General features: G+C 41.2%; 1 protein-coding gene across 2 annotated transcripts in view; it reads right to left on the bottom strand.

Annotated features, from left to right (window-relative positions):
• Positions 1–19,980, bottom strand: part of LOC122770797 (guanine nucleotide exchange factor VAV3) — an 85,961-nt gene that overhangs the window by 17,667 nt on the left and 48,314 nt on the right. For both annotated transcript variants that reach the window (XM_044027916.1, XM_044027925.1), the window contains exons 10-19: positions 19,852–19,947; positions 16,000–16,068; positions 14,459–14,545; positions 14,275–14,360; positions 13,665–13,797; positions 10,190–10,299; positions 5,351–5,452; positions 3,555–3,646; positions 1,100–1,122; positions 163–181 (exon numbers count right to left, since the gene is read on the bottom strand). In XM_044027916.1, coding sequence (XP_043883851.1) covers positions 163–181; positions 1,100–1,122; positions 3,555–3,646; positions 5,351–5,452; positions 10,190–10,299; positions 13,665–13,797; positions 14,275–14,360; positions 14,459–14,545; positions 16,000–16,068; positions 19,852–19,947 — 817 coding nt within the window. The remainder of the gene's footprint in view (positions 1–162; positions 182–1,099; positions 1,123–3,554; positions 3,647–5,350; positions 5,453–10,189; positions 10,300–13,664; positions 13,798–14,274; positions 14,361–14,458; positions 14,546–15,999; positions 16,069–19,851; positions 19,948–19,980) is intronic.

The raw sequence follows: 19,980 nt of genomic DNA, 5'->3' as shown, positions 1-19,980 counted from the left end.
AATTTGCAAAAGAAATAAAGCTGACCTGCAACTAGACATGATAGTGTTTGTTAATCTGTTTTATATCAGCAAGACATCACTGTCAGTGATGAAAAGAAGAGAAGCTGCATGTGTGCAAGAAACAAGAATATCTGGTGTGGTGTTCTGCTCAGGATTTCTCACCTGCATCTCGATCTTTGCCCTGAAAAAATAAACAAACAAGAGAAAGTGACACTCTGACACAGATGTGGGCATGCACAGCCAAATACACTGTATGTGCACAAACATGACTCAAACATACTAATAAACAAAGCTAGTGCAAGCTCAGAATCCATACTGTGTAAACCTTGTTTTGCAGGCCGCTGTAAACACCACTTGCATGCAGCAAGCCTGGCGTGAGTGACACCACGCAACACAGTCAAAACACCCGTCACATGCACTGATGCGGAAAGCAGATAATGACAATTTTTTTAGTACATAATGCAAAAATCTATTTGCAGCTTCTGACAGGTTCTTTAAAAAACGTGCAGAGGATGCTCCAGTTATCAGAATTTCTACTGTGCCTTTTAAAAAAATAACAACAACTCAACACAATGTATATGTGAGGCGCTTGCATCAGAACAGCTGATCAACAAGTTTCTACTACTTAAAAAAAAAAAAACTATGTTACAGTTTTGTGCAGAAAAAGTGCTGAGCAGAGAGAATTTTCACAGTACCTGTCAGCAGAAATGAACAAAGGGTAACAGTGATACACTCTATTTGAACCCAGTTTTGTTGATAAGACTAGATATGTGCTTTAAAAAACGTGCTATACGGCAATTTCAGCCACAGTTATGGGCATAACACTTAGTCTGCAAGCATAAGCTCTGCCTAATTTGGGGGACTTGTGCAGCAGCAAATCCAATCAATTTCAGAAGCAATCGAATCAACTCATGCTGGGTTTTTTTCTTTTTTTTTTGCAAAACCAGGTGGGCCGCAGCAGGTAATAACAATTGGAGTCTCCTTTGTAAGTGGCTGCAGGAGAGAAGAGTCTTCAAAGTGCAACAAAGCTTTGGAAAAGGAGTGAACAGAAGACAGACAGTGTACACGTCAACACACACACACACACAGAGCAGCTCACCTGAGTTCTGATGGAGACAGGATCTGAAAGAAGTTTGAGAACAGGCATAGTGAATTGCGGGTTAGCAGGTGCACGCAAACACTTGCACAAACCCGTCGGTACAAAGCAGCACTCCCTCATTAGTGCTGAAGTCGGACGCTCGCGTTTGACCGTGGCTCGCTTTGTTTTGCTGTGCTGCCACTACCTGACAGCAGGCGTAGAGGAGGTAACGAGGCAGAGAGGTGGAGAGGGAGGTGTAAGGGGGGGGCAGACCTGAGGTTTTTGCTCCAACAATTTCTTTCATTGGCTCCCTGAGGGATGGGTTACACCCCCCTACGCACATACAAACACACACACACACACTGCTGTACCTGTGCAAACAGCATAATTACATAAACACACACATACTTGCACACACGCAAGCTGGCAGAGAGTCACTGTACATACAGTGCGTGTGTGTGTGTGTGCGCGCACACATGAACACACGCCTCAGCAGGCATGTTGTTCTTCCAGTGAACTTTGACCCGTTACACAAACACACAGCAAGACAGCTGATAACAGAGACAAATACGGACAAACAATGGCTTATCTCTGACACACACTCACGCACACACACACACACACACACAGGCCTGTGCAGCGATGCACAGAGTTGCCTTGCTGCGCTCGTCCACTTGCAAGTTTACGAGTTAAAGCTGCAGCACGTATCTTTTAAACATTAACAAGTTGGAGCTGGGGTGCGTAACTTTTAAACGTGAACACATGTTCGGTACAAACCACTGTCACAGGAGTTTGCACGATGCTTTTTCAGCATCAACACGACTCTTTGTTTGTCTGTATGGCAGTGTTTTGTTTCCCACACTGCGCACAGAGCACCAGTGAAGCAAGACAGTTTCTACACGTATGAATTCATGAAATCAGAGGTGGATTGCACTTGCTCAAAATAGATTCAGTACAACTTCACAATCACAATTTTGGCTTTGATATTGAAAATATGCGCTCTGTCAACAGAATGTAAAACAAATCAAGTGCCAGCTTCAGCAAAACAAATTACTGGTGCTGCTGTTCACTGCTCCGTACAGCTCCAAATTTTGTGAATGAAGTCTGAATGGGTATACAACTCATCAAAGCACCATATAAAGACAAATCTAATGTATCTGTGTGTTTGCATCAATGTTTTAGAGCGAGTAAAAGCTGGGAGGAGATCAAAGCTGCAGTGTTTTGGTAATAGGTGATGCACGGTGAAGTTTCAGATGCTACTTTTGAAAACAGTTCTACACTTAAGTGTGTTACTGAATTGTTTGGCCCCCACCCCTGCAGAGGATGAATACTGTGCGGAGTAATGAGAGGGGGAATTCAAACCGACATCCCAGGTCCTCACAAAGCCGTGCTCTCCTGCTGCTGGTGTCACCAAAATCTACTCAGGTACACACTGTGCACAGGTGGGCCTGGCAGTGGCGTTATTGCCTCTGTGACCTGACAGCACCATGACAGATGCCAGGTCCAACAGGAACTGGCAGGTTGCCATGGGGAATACAAACACACACACACACACACAACAGTGCCACACAGTTTCATAGGTACAGTGTGTGCAAGGCTGTGACAATAAAATCTGCACTGTGCTACGAAAACACAAGCATGCACTTTCAAAACCTACTGTAGAAGAAGCTCCACAAACGGAAAGTGTGAATTTAGTTTCTCAACTCCTAATGCTCGCCCTCACACACACACACACACTCACACACACACATGCACGGAGGACATGCTAAGCTGGTTTCATTCCACAAGTCAGAAGTTTTCCCTCCATTTCTCTCAGAGCTGTCAGGGCTCCTGCATCAGGTGCTGAATGACAGTTGCACAATAGGGGCATGATAAAAAAAAAAAAAGTGGAGTTTCTAAAAACTCCTCAGAAAAGCTACTATTAAACTTTGGGGATCCGTGCAATGGTGCAGAGTGACTTTGCCTTTTAGGTGATCTGAAGTGTGGAAATCATCCAGGGAAGCACGGGAGCTTTTTGAATGAAAATCTGTAGTGCTGATCGAATACTCGCGTGTGTGACCTTGGTCTGAAAGAATAAGAGCATGTCTACCCGTCTTATCTATGTAGAACAAACTCACTGATTCCCTCATGTTCTCTTTCCCCTTTTCTCGCACTTCCTTTTCAAAATGTCACTAATATCAATCACACTGCAGAAAATCTCCCTCACAGCCCTAATTAGTCACATGAGACACTCGTACATCAGGTTTTATGTGCAATTATGTGTCATCTGTCATTATGTTCATGCTGCTATAAAAGTTGCTGTTCACACAATTAGATTTAATGTCTCCGTGACAAAATCTCGCATGCAGGTTGTTAGTTGCAGACTGGATGTGACTGATATAAGGCTGGGCAATAAAGTCAAAGACTGTCATAACTTTGGAGACTAAACTGGGTTTATATATATATGTGTGTGCGTGTGTCGCCGTGGGTGTGTTACCTGTTTTTCCACAGCAGCCAAAGCGGCCCAGGCATTCTTTATGGGCACCTAGACCACACTTGGAGCACATGTAGCCTTGGTTGAAGACGCCTCTGCAGAGAGAACGGGAGCGAAACGCATCAAAATCATCTTAGAGAAACACTGCACGTTGACGGGCGGTTTAAGAGTTTAGTAACAGGCATGAACAGCTACTGGAAACAGATAGAACCACAGACTTGTTGTGTTTATGGACACATGGGAATGACTTGTCATCATTATGTCACTGGCATCTGTGGGTTAGAGTGAAATGTTCTTACAGTGACTGAATAGTTCACTCGAGGTGGTATTAGACTACTTTTTTGTGTCCAATACCAATATTACAACCTTAAATTTCCATTAATACTGATGTCAGTCTGATACAATCTATTTCCACTTTTGAACAATGTTAATAAGATTTTATGGTTGATGCATTTACTAGACCATCACATGGTCCTTGACATATGATGGTGGTGGTGGACATGTCTTTAAAGCACTTTGTCTGACTTTAGTAAAGCATTTACATCTTTATAGGGGTTTACAACTCCTACAAGATGTCATTATTTTCTTTTTCATACATCTGATTCAATGATTTTGGCCAATACTGCATTACTACATGCGCTGCAGTAACTTTGGTGATCCTTCAACATTTAATCTGCAGTTGTAGACTCAACTTAGTTTCAGCGCAGGTAAATCCTCCAAGACTGAGTTTAAATCCAGCAGCAGAATTCACCAATTTTTTTTTTTTTTACCAGAGATAAAATCTTACTTCTCACTTCTAGCTACTTAAGAACAAATATCAGCTAATATCGTTCAGAAAAAAAGCCAAATTCTTGGTGTGCACACAGCAGTGTTTAGCTCTGTTTTCTGTCTCATTTACATCACCATCTCACGGGCCCTTATTAAAATGAAATGAAGGAGAAGCTACTTTGTTCGGCTCCCCAGCTAATTGTCCGTTTAACTGCAGAGAAAACCGTGCAGCTTTAGTCATGTTGTTGCCCGGTTCAGACGTTTAGTATGTTTTTGCACAAGTCAGAAACTCATACCACGCGGATTTAAATCTTATTACAGGTTGTACATTTGCTTGAGGTGATACTGGTAAATGTTCCTGAGATATAAAAGATGTAGACTCTTAATAACAGCACTAAAGAAATCCTACACAGTGGGAAGAATGAGATTTTCACAGATTAATATTAAGAGTACATCTCCAGACTTGCGACTCATGGAGTTGTTGCTCTTTGCTAGTAAGATGATGTGTTTCAGTTTGATTGTCGTTCAAGTACTTTTGTTTTCAGTACAAGTACAAGTATGGCTCTTCCTAAGTACAACAAAGGGGTTTAACAAAATAATCAGGAACATCCTCAGTTAGATAATGAAAAGCAGGATTTTTTTGAAATCACCACTGCTCTATTCTTATTTTTTTCAAACTATATCCTGAGACGGCGGTGGTGAACGCCCGCGTCTGTATATTCACAGCGCAACACCTTGAGGAAGAGCCGAAGTGTGACAGACGGACATCTGGAGGTGAAACCACTCACTCGCTCCTGCTGTGAGACGAACCATGAGGGCAGTCCTCTCTGTGCCGGCATCATTCAGAAAATTCAAAAGGAACGTTATGTAACTAAGACACATGTGCAAAGGAAGAAGGGGGTGAAGCCGAAGTGACAATTAGATTATGTGGCTCCAGTGGAGAAGAAGGTGGTCTTTCAAAAGGAGTCCTGGCAGTAGTTGGAAGGGAAAAGGTGTCTTTGTGTGTGTGTACAGTATAACTGGCCTCTTACCTTAGCAGCATGTGACAGGAGTTGCAGGAGGTGATTTTGTCAAAGGTGTGCATATGAAACTCATGCAAGTTGTTGTTGCCATTCTCAGGTCGTATGTTGGATCTGCACAAGACACAGCATATGCGTACATTTATTTCCGTTGCTGAGGTTCCTCTGAAATGTTACGGGTCAGTAGAGGAGATCCAAACAAACACACATAAAATCTACTGTATCTGTATTTGTTTTGCATATGTAGTTGTATTAGAAACAAATGTAGGTATATTAGGAACAAAGGGATCCTAAGTATCAACAATGAGGGACCTGAGAGACTTAACTTGGTAATCCATCACAGAAAACCACTGTCGCCACATGCTGTGGGAATGCAGTACAGTACACTATTTCCAGAGAATTATATTTTTGTGTTGAATTAAAGCTGCTCTGATATATGTAGCGCGGGGTGCAGTCGTTAGATGTGCCACAGCAAGAATATTCCTAGATTTAATACAGGTTTCACTGTATTGGCGTTTGCATGTTCTCTCTGTATGTGGGCGGGCGATGTTCTCCGCTTATTCTGGTTTCCTCCCAAGGTCCAAAGACACTCCGATTTTAGGAGACTGACGTGTGAAAATGTGTCAGTTGTTATACGTGCACACACGCGCGTATGATAGGCTGTTAGCTGGGATGGCTCCAGCTTCCAAACACCTATCAATCTATAAATAGTACCAAATTATTACAAAAATCTAGCTGATACTGTTTACTATAGGCAAAAAAACACTGAACACAAGACTGTATTACAGTGCAACTAAACAATACTACAGCATCACAGTAACTCACACTTCTTTGAAGTGCGAGGGAGAGAATTTCAAGTAGACGGGCAGAGTCTGCTGGAAGTGAACACAAGAGGTCTTCACGGTCCCTTGGGACATGGATATGTGTGTGTGTGTGTGTGAGAGAAAGTAAGGTGAAAATAATCTTCCCATTTGCCTGCAGCACAGCGACTCATTTATTCTGAATTTGTTCCTTTGTTTCATACTACCTCAATAGTGTGAGAGGTGAGGACAGTGTTACATAAGGTTTTTTTTTTTTGCGTAATATGCACAGGTGCTGCTGTAAAATTCACATAATTACACTACAGCATCTTCTCTGGGAAATGAAGACAAACGTGGCTGAGGTGGACAGAATGAAAGGCCTCAAGTGTCCTCACGTCCACATCAGGGGTCACTCAATAATACACAGGATCTGCTTTTCGTAGGAAAAAGGGTCCCAGATGATATGTTAGGGGAATCTGCTCCTCTCACGTGAACTTTTAATCCCACACAAGGAAGATCAAACACATGCTGGACCAAAGAAACGAAGACAAAGGCTGGTCTGCACACTGAAGGCTCCCTATGTGGATTTTATTTGACCACATCACACCAGTGATGTTTCAAGCTATGAGCGCTGCTCTTCTACAGGAGAAGAAGACGTGCAAGAAGCTCGAAACATCACTGCCGTGGGATCTTCAAATTAAATCTATGTAGTTTAGAAACTAAATCTCAAGAAAACACAGGCTTCACATCATGCAGCTACACAAAATTGACAAAGAAAAAACACAAAAAGGACTAATGACAAAAAATGCTTGACTGACAACCTTAACTACTACTATCCTAACTCTCCAGTGCTGGTGAACACCTTGATCTCTGCTCACTCACAATGTTGTGATGACACATGACAAGTTACAAACACCGGCTTTTACTGTCTAATGAAATTAATTACCGTGAAAGACACGGGATTTGTTGCTGTGTTGTGTAGGAGACAGAAACAACTCTGTTTTCTCTCCGTTTGTCTTTTTCCTCCACTGATGAGACTTCTGTTTGGTCCAAAAACACAGCTTGTATTTGGAGGATGTTAAATGCGACCTCCTTTAAAGTCTTTGTCTGACTTTGCTCTCATCTCCTTCACGGGAGTTCATTTTCCTGCTGAATATTAGTCAGGCAGCAAATGGGTGGGTGGTTTGGAAGTAAAGGTGGCACAAGAAAAACACAACTGTTCCCAGATCAGTTACCATAAGCAGCAACATCATCCGGCACAACATCTCTGTTTTCACGGTTTAATTCAGTCTGATGTTAATCAACCAAACCAGGTGTTTCCACAGTCTCACAACACACCCAAATTGGACTTCCTGATCTTCCTCTTCACTCCCCTGTTAAAGTCTGCTGCTTTGTTTTCCACTTAATTCTATTTATTCATTTCTGTAATTGCACCTGCTTAAAGCTGCAGTGCATAGGTTTTGGTCATTTTTGATGCTTCTGTTTGGTCTTCATCAACGGTAATGATGTGGCACTATTCGTACGTTGCGTCCCTCATAGGAAAGCGAGCTCTGTCAAGCAATACTATCAGACCTGAGTGAGGGAGCGTTTGTGTGTATACAACAACAGCAGCAAAATAGCATCATTAATAGCATCAAACTGCTGAACCATCAGGTTTTTTTCGTGGATCTGTTCATGGGCACCTTTGTGTTTTCAGTCCAACCAGTTTGCAGACATCTCACGTCACTAACACAATGAAGCTCCTGTTTCCATCTGTCTTGACATAAATCAAATGACTTCCTTTGTGCAGCGCAGCAATGCGACATGTGATCTAAACGGTGCCGTGTGGAGCTTACGCATCATTGTGCAAACTCATTTGACAGTGGTTTGACTCTCACTGACATCTGTTTACATTCGTAAGTTTTGCTATTAGTGCTGTGGCTTCGCAATGAGCCGATCCCATCGCAGACTAAAGGACGCTGTGGAGTATTGAGTTGAAGGGAAATGGTCTGGTGGTCTAGTGACTGAAACAGCAACATCTATCATCAAATTTCCACATTTAGAGCCAAACTAATGCTGCGACTGCTTCTACTAATGTGCCCTTCCAGCTCAGTTTCCCACCAGTTCACATGCAACTGGTCCACTCATCAACACACCTTCACTCTGCTGTGCTTAAATCTTGCTCTTCATGTAGTAGCTCTATGCATCAATGTAGTGCATGATAATACAGAGGTTTGTCACCCTCATCTTGTTTATTGATCCTGGTTAATTGTCTGTTCAGCGCTTCTACAGATTCATCACCGGCTGCTTCCCTGATCTGCTCCACCGTGCTCATTTTTCTGCTGCTGCTAGCGGAGCCATCTTCTCTCCAGAGTCTGTCCTGACCCAGCTACATGAAACATCTGCCTGCCTACCTGTGTTTCACCTCGGAGACTCTCTTCTACATTTTTACCTGCTTTGAGCTCAGCACTGTGGTGCTCCCGAGGATTGTCATTAAACGGTTACCACGGTAATTACAATTGCACTTGCTGAAGGTTTGAAAATCCGGAAGGATTCCTTAGCCTATGCCGCTTCGACCCCTCTGTTACTTACATGTATGCAACAATCTCCCAAAATACTGTAAAGTGATGTGCAACTCCAGATTATCCTTTTGTTAATGCACATAATCTGTCTTCGCCTTATCGCGAGAGAATTTGACAGATGAAGTTTTTCATGTGACACCTAATGAATAATTAATACAAAATCATACAGGTGTTGCAGCTCGGTGTGTGTTAGTAGAAAAGGTTGTAGCAGAACAGGAATAACTGGTAATCATGCACCGAAGTTTGGCAGCACCGCAGAGACACTTCATGTTTCTGGGACACATGCTGTCCAGCTCTGCCTTAGAATGTGGTGGCGCTTCCTTCACTTCATAACCATGCAGTGGTTATGTTTGATTAATATCTGTCGCTCAGGTCAGTCACCGTGCTTGCAAGTCCACTTGCCTACAGCTAACTCGGAGTGCACGGAGAGGGAACACGGACTCCCAGAGTCTCTCCGGTGCCAGATTCACGAGACAAATTTCTGTAAAGTAGTCCTGATTAAAGCGATTCCACTTTTTCTCATGTTTGGAGATAAAGGAACGGAGTCATGTCTGACCCACGGCTCCCCACTGTTCGCCCAACTGGCACCAACTTTTTTTTTTTTTCTCAATTCAGAAAATACAATTAAATGCCCGCTCCTCCACGGATCACTTAAACTGCATCCAGGAGCGGGTGTGTCCGTGTCTGTGAAGAATCCGAGGGTTGATCGGTTAATTTTTCCCGTCTGTGAAATAAAACAGTTTCATTTGTCACTTCAGGTGAAGCAGTCGCGTCAATTTGCACATTTAATCTCTGCACCTTGCAGTTTTAAAGATATATTTGGCTTTTAATAATTGTATTCTCGTGCTTGTGTTTTATTTTTAAGGATTTTGCTCTTTTAAATTGTCACATATTAATACATCCAGCCGATTTTATTACCCGATTGTTGCACGGAGTTGGTTTTCATGTTGGTTGATTGTGCATTTGCATGTATTGTATGTTTTTTTTTAATTGCATTGTAACAACCTGAAATTTCTCAAGTAAAATAAGTGCAATTTTGACAATATTATGTAAGGTTACACATGTGCATTACAACTTTTTACAGATCATAGTGGATCTACAAAGGCACAAAGCATTCAGTCGCAGGTATCTGGAAGTGAAAAATATAATATTTCACATCATTATTAGAAATGTTCACAAATTCATCCTGCAGGCCGGAGTGGACCCTTCGGTGGGCCAATTCTGGCCCACAGACCCTATGTTTGACACCCCTACAGTACTACATGCACATAAATAAGACAAAAGAAAATGTCGCCATGGCAACACGTGTTGTTTATCACTTTTCAAGGTGATCTTATGTCAAAGTTAGTGTAACTCATCGACCGGCCAGACCTGAAGAACGAGGCGGGCCGTGTGTTACGCCGTGATGGTTTTGGCAGAAAAAGAGACGCACACTGTAATCACACTGTCACACACTGACGGAGAACGCACACACACACACACACACTTACATGGCCATGCCAAACTGCTCCAGCCACTTCTTTTTCAACTCTTTGGTCTTGAAGAAGAATTCAAAGCCGTTCTGGCCCTGGTTGTGAGTGAGGTAGAATCCGTAGGACCACTGCAACGGGAGACAGAAAAAAAAAAAAGACAAAACACACACGTATTTTGAGATAAAAAAAACAAACAAACAAAAAAATAATACCACGACTGAGTGCAAGGCAAAGGGAGCAGGAGGTGGCAGGAGCTGAGCGAGAGAGGATGCAGAGAGAGACAGATGGAGACAAAGAGATGCAGAATGAAAGAGGGATGACTCGGGGGAGTAAACGCGAAGGCTGATGGGTTGGAGAGCAGCAGAGCTGACAGAACACAGAGGAAGAGTATGAAGAAGAGGAGGGAATGAGCGTGGTAGCTGTGCCATTTAACTGCTGGACATCAGACAGCATGCACAGAGCGGCGCAGTGAGCGAGTGTGTAATCAGCTTCTGTCAGCCATGTCAAAGGCTAAATATTAGTCTCTTAGCCGCTGTGTCAACACATGCCTCTGTTTTTTTTTCCCCCAAAACTATCACTTAAACAGATGCGCGTGAGATGCTCTTTTTACAGCTCCTAGTTGTGGGTTTGAACTTCTCGCACTCCGCTCGCGAGGCTTAATACATGCCACGCTCGCAGTGCTGTCAGGGAAGCGAAGCAGCTCTTCTTCTCTGTTGAACGAGAAGAGAAAGGGAAGGCAGAACTCCGCAGAGCCATTCCCAGCGGACACGGAGGCCTCCGCATCGCATATATATTGTCGAGCTACCAATTTGTGGAGAAGGATGAGGTGTTGTGTCTGTGTCTCAGTCAGTTTACCTTTACTTCTACCAAGGTTGCCTCGGCAATATACACATCCGGACGAGAAAACGTAGCGCATTCCTCTCCCGATCTTCCCGAAAAATGCGGTTTACCTGAACTCTGCGCTTGTTTTTTCGTGGTCAATAAGAGTTAAAGGCATTGCTCATTAAATATTATCACGTTTAGGGTGAATGATGGCGAGCTTGTTGGATTGCAGGTATTTCTTTTCTCCTCCACATTACCATTCATTTGGAGTCATGCCTCTGGCAGATCTGAGTGCAATATTCCCTCCTTTAACTCTGTTGCTATCGACAAGTTGGTGGCAAGTCTTCGTCATCTCCCGGGGGAAATATTTGGCTCTTCAGCTGAAAAATCCTCTACATGTTTTGTTGGTTACTTTGTCTGCAGTGTGGTGCAGTGCAGGTTGTATATACAGGCTTTTTGCCCGCAGTTATATACAGTCTGTGTTGTCCTGGACTTTAGGAATAATGTAGATTAGCTGTGTGATTATTCTATTATTCACTTGTCATCAAACAAACAGGAGTGTCATGTGAAGGAGAGTGATATTGGGGTGGCTGTAACTATAAGAGCCCACATGGGTGTAAATCTACCACTGTGTGCTATTTACAATGTCATTATATCTCAAATCATTGTTTCCTGTGATATCATTTCTCACTATGATATACAACTTGATTCTTAGGGGGCCGTGCACACGGAAACGGGGTAAGGTGAATATGCATACTTTTTTTTTTGTTGGAGAGGCGTTCGGTCCACACGAAGACAATATTTTTTGTTTTTTACGTCCAGACAGTAAATACGCTACTTTAGGAAAACGATGACGTCACATTCCCAGCGCTCTCTTTGAAGCCGTCATTCAGTGTCTTGTGTTGAAAAGCAACTAAAGTCGGCCTGAAAAGACGCTAGATATCACAAGACCGCGTCCTGTCTTTAGAGATTTCACACATGGGGGTGAAAAAAATGGTGTTATAAAATAAAGAGAGGAGGAAACAAAACCTATTTTTACTTGAATAAACAAAACGGATCAGCGATGGTTCCACACACAGTCTGCTGCACTGCACATCCACAGCTCTTGTTGTCTGTGAGTCTGTTTACGTGCACTGTGTCCGACGCTCCGCCCGCAGTAAATACTGGATGGATCTCACTTGCGCGGCAGAATTGTGCATTCTCGTTAAGTATGTTTGTAGGTTTTAGATTTGTCACTGTGAAGTCGCTAAATATGCAAAATGGAACGTCACGAGTGAAAACAAACGGATATTATTTCCCTTTCTCTCCCCGACTCGGTTCATTATATCTCCGTTTCGTTATTATACCTAATGTTAACAAGGTCTTCTCCTCTGTTTTACAGCATTTTGAGTCGTTTTTGAAAACGGCAAAAGAAAAAGATTGTTTACATTCTTTCTGCAAAATGATCAAGACGCTTTTAAACATGTGGTTGATGGAGCACAGACAAAATTACTGTTTTTTCTTTCATGTAATTAATTTTACACTGTTGCAACATGTTGGAGATTGTAACTCAATTTTATGAACCTGCATCTCTGATAAATTGTTATAGCTGCTCATTATTCTGAAATAATCACGTTAATTGGATTGTCTGGAGTCCAACTACCTTTGCTGACTCAGTCATTTAGAGACAGTAATTAACATAACATTTCCTTCCATTGTAGCCAATTAGATCATCTGAGCTGCTCGTTTTTGTGTTTCTTCATTTTACATCTTATTATTTTATCATACAAACAGATTATATTATTTATAACAGCGTTTTCCTCGCAGCACACGGAAACAGTGGGGACGCGACGAGAGAACACAACTCAGCATGTTGAGAGCCATCAAAAGCTGCTTCACCTGTTATGAAGTCACTGCCAAACACAGCCTGAAGGGGGGGGGGCATTGCTTTAGATAAAGGTGACGACGGTACATCATGAAATTAAAACTTAAAATACTGGCGGCACACAGTCAGGATTATAAGTGGCTCCAACAGAGAGAAATCAAAGCCTAAAAGAATAACGTTTGAGACTTGAATCACACTTTCCACTCGGCTGTGGCAAGAAGTCGACAAATAAATTATTTAACTGTACAAAGAATATTCATTCGATTCAGAATTATATCAGAACAGAGTGTTGAAAGAAATGTGTTTTAATATTTTGTGCAAAGATGACAAAGAAAACCATCTAAGGAAGGGAGAGGAGAAAAAAGAAAAGAAAAGCTGCCATCTTTGTTTCTTTTTGACTCCAGCTTGGATTAATTGACGCTTTTTTTTTTTTTCTGTACGCCTGAGGAACGTCTTTAATGTCTTTATCTCTGCTTTTGAAAATGAAAAAAGAGCGAGCTCACAGAGATGTGCTGCTGCCAAAAACAGAGAGCGACATGACTGAAGGATGCGCCAACATCTTCTGTTGAGGTGAAAGCCACATCTGAAACTGGACTAATGAGCAAAATGGATCCAACAATAGTTATTCCCAAAGTATGGGCTGCAGCTCCCTGGTGGGCTGAGAAGGTACTGCAGGTCAGCAAATATTACAGGATACAAAGGTATTACATGTGAGTCAATACCCACACCTTTTTCCTTTTTCCTGGAATTTTGCGTGACGCTATTAAACAAAAAACGGTATTTGCATCTGTGTGTGTTTGTGCAGACCTTTCGGTTCTCCTTGTCCGACGTGGGGTTGTCGGTGACCTTGAAGAGATGCAGGTCGATCACCTCTTTCATCTCGTAGTTGTCTCCGCGCCGCTTACAAACGATCACTGCGGCGTCGAAGAGGAAGATGTGCCTGCGGTTCAAACAACACAACGTCGATGAGAGCAAACGAGAGAGAGGAAAAAAGAACACGTTCTCACTGAATGCACATTACAAGAGGTGAATCCTCTTAACCTTAAAACCTGCATTATTCTTGACAGTATAAATCTCATTTATTATACATGAGTCGGCCAGTGTTTGTTGAAACACTGTGGTCATAATTAAAGACTCTGAGACTTAACCAAAAGACCACAAGCATTTTCTGCCTAATGGGGACATTAACGTGCAACTTCAAACACAACCATTTTTGCAGCTGCACTTTAATTTAATGTAAAGGGTAGAAAAAGAAAAAAAAAAAACACTGGAAAACTAGTTTAACGAAAAGCATGTGCCAAAAAATGTGCCGTGTGACACGCATGTGATGGATTATGGTGTAATTCAGCCTCAGTTAAAACAGCAAAAACACCTCAAGTCAGTCCGTCAACCAGCACATGTCACCGTGACAACCCACCTGTCCTGTTTGGCTCGTTTGTCCACCGAGGCCACCCGTACCTCCCCGTCTCCTTTGGGTCTCCCGTAGTTACTGAGAGGCTGATTCTGCAGAGAGAGAGGGAATAAAAAGGAGAAAAGAGGATGAATAAAAGTCAAACAAATCCTCAGGTTAATATGAGCTAAAAAGAATCAGCGTGTCTTACCAAGTTTTCAATGGATTTCTGATACTGATCTATTTCCCGCAGGGTCTCGTTGTCTCGCTTCACTTCGTTGACGTACTGAGCCAAATCCTGCAAAAACAAATCACAAACACGTGTTTTTCTCTTGATTTATTTTCATTTTGCATGAACACACATTTACCCGCACAAACTCTAAATATTATTCATGTGATTCTTACATATAATATTTATTGCGTATGTTCTCTTTAAGTGCTATCCACATGCAGATTTCTTCCCTGAGCCGTGACAGAGGAAAAAGTTATGCTTTTCTTTTTTTCTCTCGCTCCTTCAAAAATAAACTTTCTGCTGAATCAGGCTCGCAAACGCAGCTTTCTTATGACATGATGGAGCCATGCAAATAAAACTGGATTGTTCTTCAGGTGACTTATAAGTGCCGTATCCAGTGAAAGATTAATTCATCTGTGCAGTCGTAATCTCGCCCAGAGAGACTGAGAGAAACACAAATGTTACAGTAATGGCTCGGTGGTAAATAATTAACTGCACATAAATTTCAAACTAAAAAATATGGTGCCCTGTAAAAACAAGCCAAAGGTCATAATGTTTTTGTTACAGATGTGTGCAAACTGATTTGTTCAGTTGACCAGAAGTAATAAAACAACGAAAAGCCCCTGGAGATGAATCGTCTCGGTCAGCGTCGGTTCCAAAACTAAACGTACAACACATTAAAAAATCTTACAGTAAGCGGCACAGTCACGAGACAAATTTACATATTAAAAAAAAACAAAACATCCACAGTAACTCTAACTTCCCCACCCACGCACACGTCTTCTCGACAAACCCGCAACACCCACTTCGACTAACAAGTGGTTTACCACAGGAGCCGAAATGATGAGGACGAGAAAAAGTGACTGAATTAAAACTGAGTTACCATTAACCCTTAGCGTTTGCATGGCACAGATCAGTGCAGTAGGTGCAGCCTTGGAATAATACACAACTCCTTATATGGACATCCTGGGGGTCTGTGTTTATAGGTCACTTCTTCTTTTTGTTGTCTTCTTATGTGTTGTTGAGTCAAAATCAGGATTTATTTCTTCTTTTTTTTAATGGGAGTAGTGATAATTGTGCAGAAGTCACAAAATAGACTGCTTTTCTTTCATTTTTTCACTTTCATAAAACATTTTCACAAATTCAATCTGATTTAAAAGAAATCTGAGCACTTTTTGCTCAATAATCAAATAATCTATTATATCAGATAAAAAAAAGGACATAAAACTCCATATTGCACATTCTTATAGCCTCTGTATAACCATTTTAAAAGACAGACAAAAGAAATAGGCAGATTTTTTATTTATGGATTGAACATGATGGTTGCTATGGTGTTAAATATTGTTTAAGGTACGATGTATAATTAAAAATGGATTCAGTGAGAGGAATGTTCTTTAACATGACACCGTGGGAACAGATAAAAACTTTGACAGGAGCACACACACACCTCTCCCCTGTGCTGGGAAGATGTCGCTGTAAATTATGTAGAAATTATGATGCTGGGTTTACGTGATATGTACCTTCATTGCGTCCAGTGCTTTCCGCAGGTTGCTCTTGTCCGTGGAATCATGAGTGTGTTTCACCAGTTCCTGTTGGACAGAAACAAGCCAAACAAAAACTGTAAATGCACATGTTTGTCATATAGTGACGTGCATTTTATTCTGCACAGTAAAACTACTCCATCACCACCAGGATGAAAAAGATAGGACTGATGTTTTTGAAATTGATTTTGAGTGATAGTTGTTTAGGTTCAGGTTTTTTTTATTACAGTAAACAAGACAAGGAGCTTTAACTTGAGCCAGAAAGCTTTGAATCAGAACAGAAACATGAAGCATGTTGTCTGTGGAGATTTGAATGTTCAACATGTTTTGAACCTTACGTGGCACGGATCTGTGCCGCAGGTGCACCCTTGGTAAATTGTCGCGGGAATAATACACAACTTTTCATATGGACAACATGTGTGTGTGTGTGTGTTTATAGGTCACATCTTTACAAAATGTGTTTTTTTTTTTCTTATGTGTTGTTGAGTTAATGTCATGATTCATTTTATATTTGCCTATTTTTGTAGCGATAATTGTGCAGAAGTCGAAAAATTATTTTATTTTATTTTATTTTTTTGTTCATAAAAACTGTGACCATTTACACATTTCACAAATGCAATCCAATCTTTTGCTCAGGTGTGTTTTCAGTGGGTGAAAATAAAAAAATAAACAATCATCTGACTGCCTATAGGTTGTGCTGAAAAAAGGGATATAAGACACTCTATATTGCACATTCTTACAGCTTCTGTGCTATATATATATATACATATACGTTTTAAAATAGTGATGGGAAAAGAGCAGCCTACATGTAAATGCTCTGCGTTCTAAGGATTAAAAAACATCTGCTGTTGCAAATGAGTCAAATATAAATGCTATTTCAAGAAGACACGGATGAAAGAAGCACAAAACCTGTAGTTTTTGTTGTTTTTACTTGAAAGTCAAAGTAAAAAAAAAACACTAAATGTGGTTTTCAAAGGGAGGCGGTGGTCACAGTATGTAAGGATGAGTCACAAACCAACAACAACAACAACAACAACAACAACACACATAAATGTATAAACTCTGTTGCCCTGCACATTCCACACACGTGGGAGCGGAAAGCTTTGGCTCGAAGATACGGGATGAAAACAAAGGTGACTGCGAAACGAATTGTGTGTGTGTGTGAGTGTGCGTGCATATGTGCGTGTGTGTCTTTTCTGGCATAAAATGGCAGACTCTCATTGCTGAAGAACTGAGGAGGTTTACGGCTAAGATTTGAATTGTGGTTAACACTTAGTGCCGCAGGTGCACCCATGGTAAATTGCTGTGGGAATAATGCACAACTCCTTATATGGACATTCTGGGGGTGTGTGTTTATGGCTCACACATTCAGGCTTATTATCTGTTGTTGACTCAAAGTTAGGATTAATTTTATACCACATTTTTAGTAGCGATAATTGTGCGGAATTCACAAAATAGAGTCTTTTTATTTTATTTTTGTGACGTATTTCCAAATTTCACAAATTCAATCCAATTTTCAACATTTTAAGTACTAATAAAAGGATATAAGACACTCTATGTTGTACATTAGAACATAGTAATGGAAAAAAAACTGCCAAAATGCTCTGTGGGTTATGGTTAAAGTTAGGCATTGATTGGTTATGGTTAACGTTAGGGATATTGCTTTAGAGTCCTTAAACGTATAGCTGCACAAACACATATGTGTGTGTGTGTGTGTGTGTGTCTGTATCTGAAATTGGAAATGGCTCACTGATGCCTGGCTGCAGTGTAAACAAGACATCTACACCTCAGCCGTGGAGGATGAGGAAGGATGCCATGCATGTCCTTTATAAAGATCGACACACACACACACACATTCAGCTGCTGAGGGAGATATATGTGTCTGCTTGGCCCTGTTCAAATCCCTGGTGTCAGTCAAGCTCAACCTGGGCATTATTATCACTAGCAAAGACGACAGACTCCTATTTTTCAAGACTCTCCCCGACTGCCACACACACACCCACACAGATACGGGGGAGGGGAGTGGTCACGCCGATCGCTTGGACCATACATGATGGACTCATGGAGGGAAAACATGTGGAAGGAAGAAAGAGAGAGAGGAAGATTGATGACAATAGAGAGACAAAAAGAAAGACACGGCACAAGAGAGAAAGTCGGGCAGCGAGAGGATGTGACAAGACATTAGTTGTACACATTGTCTCTGTCACCATGTGGGAAAGTAACCCAGCAGATGCTTTATTCAGTGCAGCTCACTATTACCCAGCTGCTCAGTGGGGATCTCGGCCCATGTTGACACAACAAGAGTCGCTTTGGGTTTTTGTTTTGCTTTGGTGCGGAAAATGATTAGAAATCACAATGAAAATAGAAATGAGAAACTGCGTGTAAGAATGACAACATGCATGGATTCGATGTAAAGCAAAATTGTTCTATTACACCTTTATTTTTTAAAAAAGAAAAGAAAAATGCAACACAGGCTCAGCTGCAAGTCAAGCGGCCGAACACAACAAATATGCACTTTCATTGCACCGAAATCCTCCTTCAAATTACATTTTCAAGTTGTGGGATTTGTCCTTATTTTTGTATTTATATGTACGTTTTTATATGTAAGTTTGTGTTTTTCATCTTAGCTTCAAAAGAAACTCAAATATAAAGGTTGTTCTTATTTGGGTGTCTTTAAATCCTGTACCTTTTTTTGGGGAAATAACCTTCCAGCGAACGGTTCACAAAGTAAAACATCTGAACGGATGGAATTTAAATGCTGAGCAGCAAACACATTCTACAAAGACAGTGTTTAGCATTTTTGTCGAATGCATCGTTGTGTCATTAAATATTCGTTGTGCTTTATTTAAATCAGACATACTTTTCGCTCAAATGTTGCTGCTACAACTACATGAGAATTAAAATAAACAAAACCATGACGCGGGGTCATTTCAGAGCAGCTCTGTGTTTTTTTTCTTTATCTCTTTTTCCTCCTCCTCTATCTTCCTGTTCGTCTTGATCAGATATCACTTATGACAGGGGCCAAGTTCAGAGCCACAGTCGTACAAAGAGGCACAGACTGAAGAGCATGAAATGAAACATGGACAACAGCCCCCCTAGTGGAGGTTTGGGGTAGTGACAGTAGAGAGTGATTGTCAGTGATGGAGCCTTGATCTTGTGTGTGTATTTGTGGTGACAGATTAATAAAAACAGCCCAATACACAACAGGATATTGGTAGGAAAAGTCCTGAGACTCTTAGGTGACACAAGTTATACATAAAATAAATACTCCTCTGAAGTAGTAGAGTATGTATATAGAGTACTAGCAGAATGCACTTACTATTATTCATGTATTAACAGTTAGTATTTTCTACAGGGTAGTATTAGTACCTATAGCATACATTATATTTGATCTGTTTATTGACTTAATGTTTCATATGTCAAACCACAGCTGTGACACGAATAACAAGTAAAATAACATGGAAATACTTATTTAAAGTACATCAGTGTGGTAAACACATAAACATTGTTTGAGAAAATGTGCAACCAAAGGCTGTTTATGTGTCTCATGAGTCTCTTAAGTGTCTACTTTCCCTGAGTGACTTTGTGTTACTTGTGATTTTCTGTTGTTTTAGCACAATTTAAATTTAAACAATCTTGTTTTTTGACCGATGTACAGCTGTTCAGTGATAAGAACTCAAAATATCCCCCTTGACTAGTGCTCATCTTGTTTTGTTTTGTCAGGATTCTCTATTTTTAAGGTTTCACACCTTGTTGCCCTTTTTTTCCCCCCTGTAATGTGGATATAAAAGTATTAGAGATTCATGGAAAAACAAGGGCAGCGTACAGTACCTGCAGGAGGAGGTGGTACTTCAAAACCCGCTGCATAGGAACCACCAGCAGATCTCTGAGCGTGAACTTGCCGTAGTTGGCTCTCTTTGAACACTCCTAGACAGACACATAAAGCAAGAAAAGCTGAGT

Source organism: Solea senegalensis, linkage group LG1 (assembly GCF_019176455.1).
Source record: "Solea senegalensis isolate Sse05_10M linkage group LG1, IFAPA_SoseM_1, whole genome shotgun sequence".
Classification (NCBI taxonomy): domain Eukaryota; kingdom Metazoa; phylum Chordata; class Actinopteri; order Pleuronectiformes; family Soleidae; genus Solea; species Solea senegalensis.
Note: the sequence above shows the minus strand (reverse complement) of the source record. Positions and strands in the feature narration are given on the sequence as shown.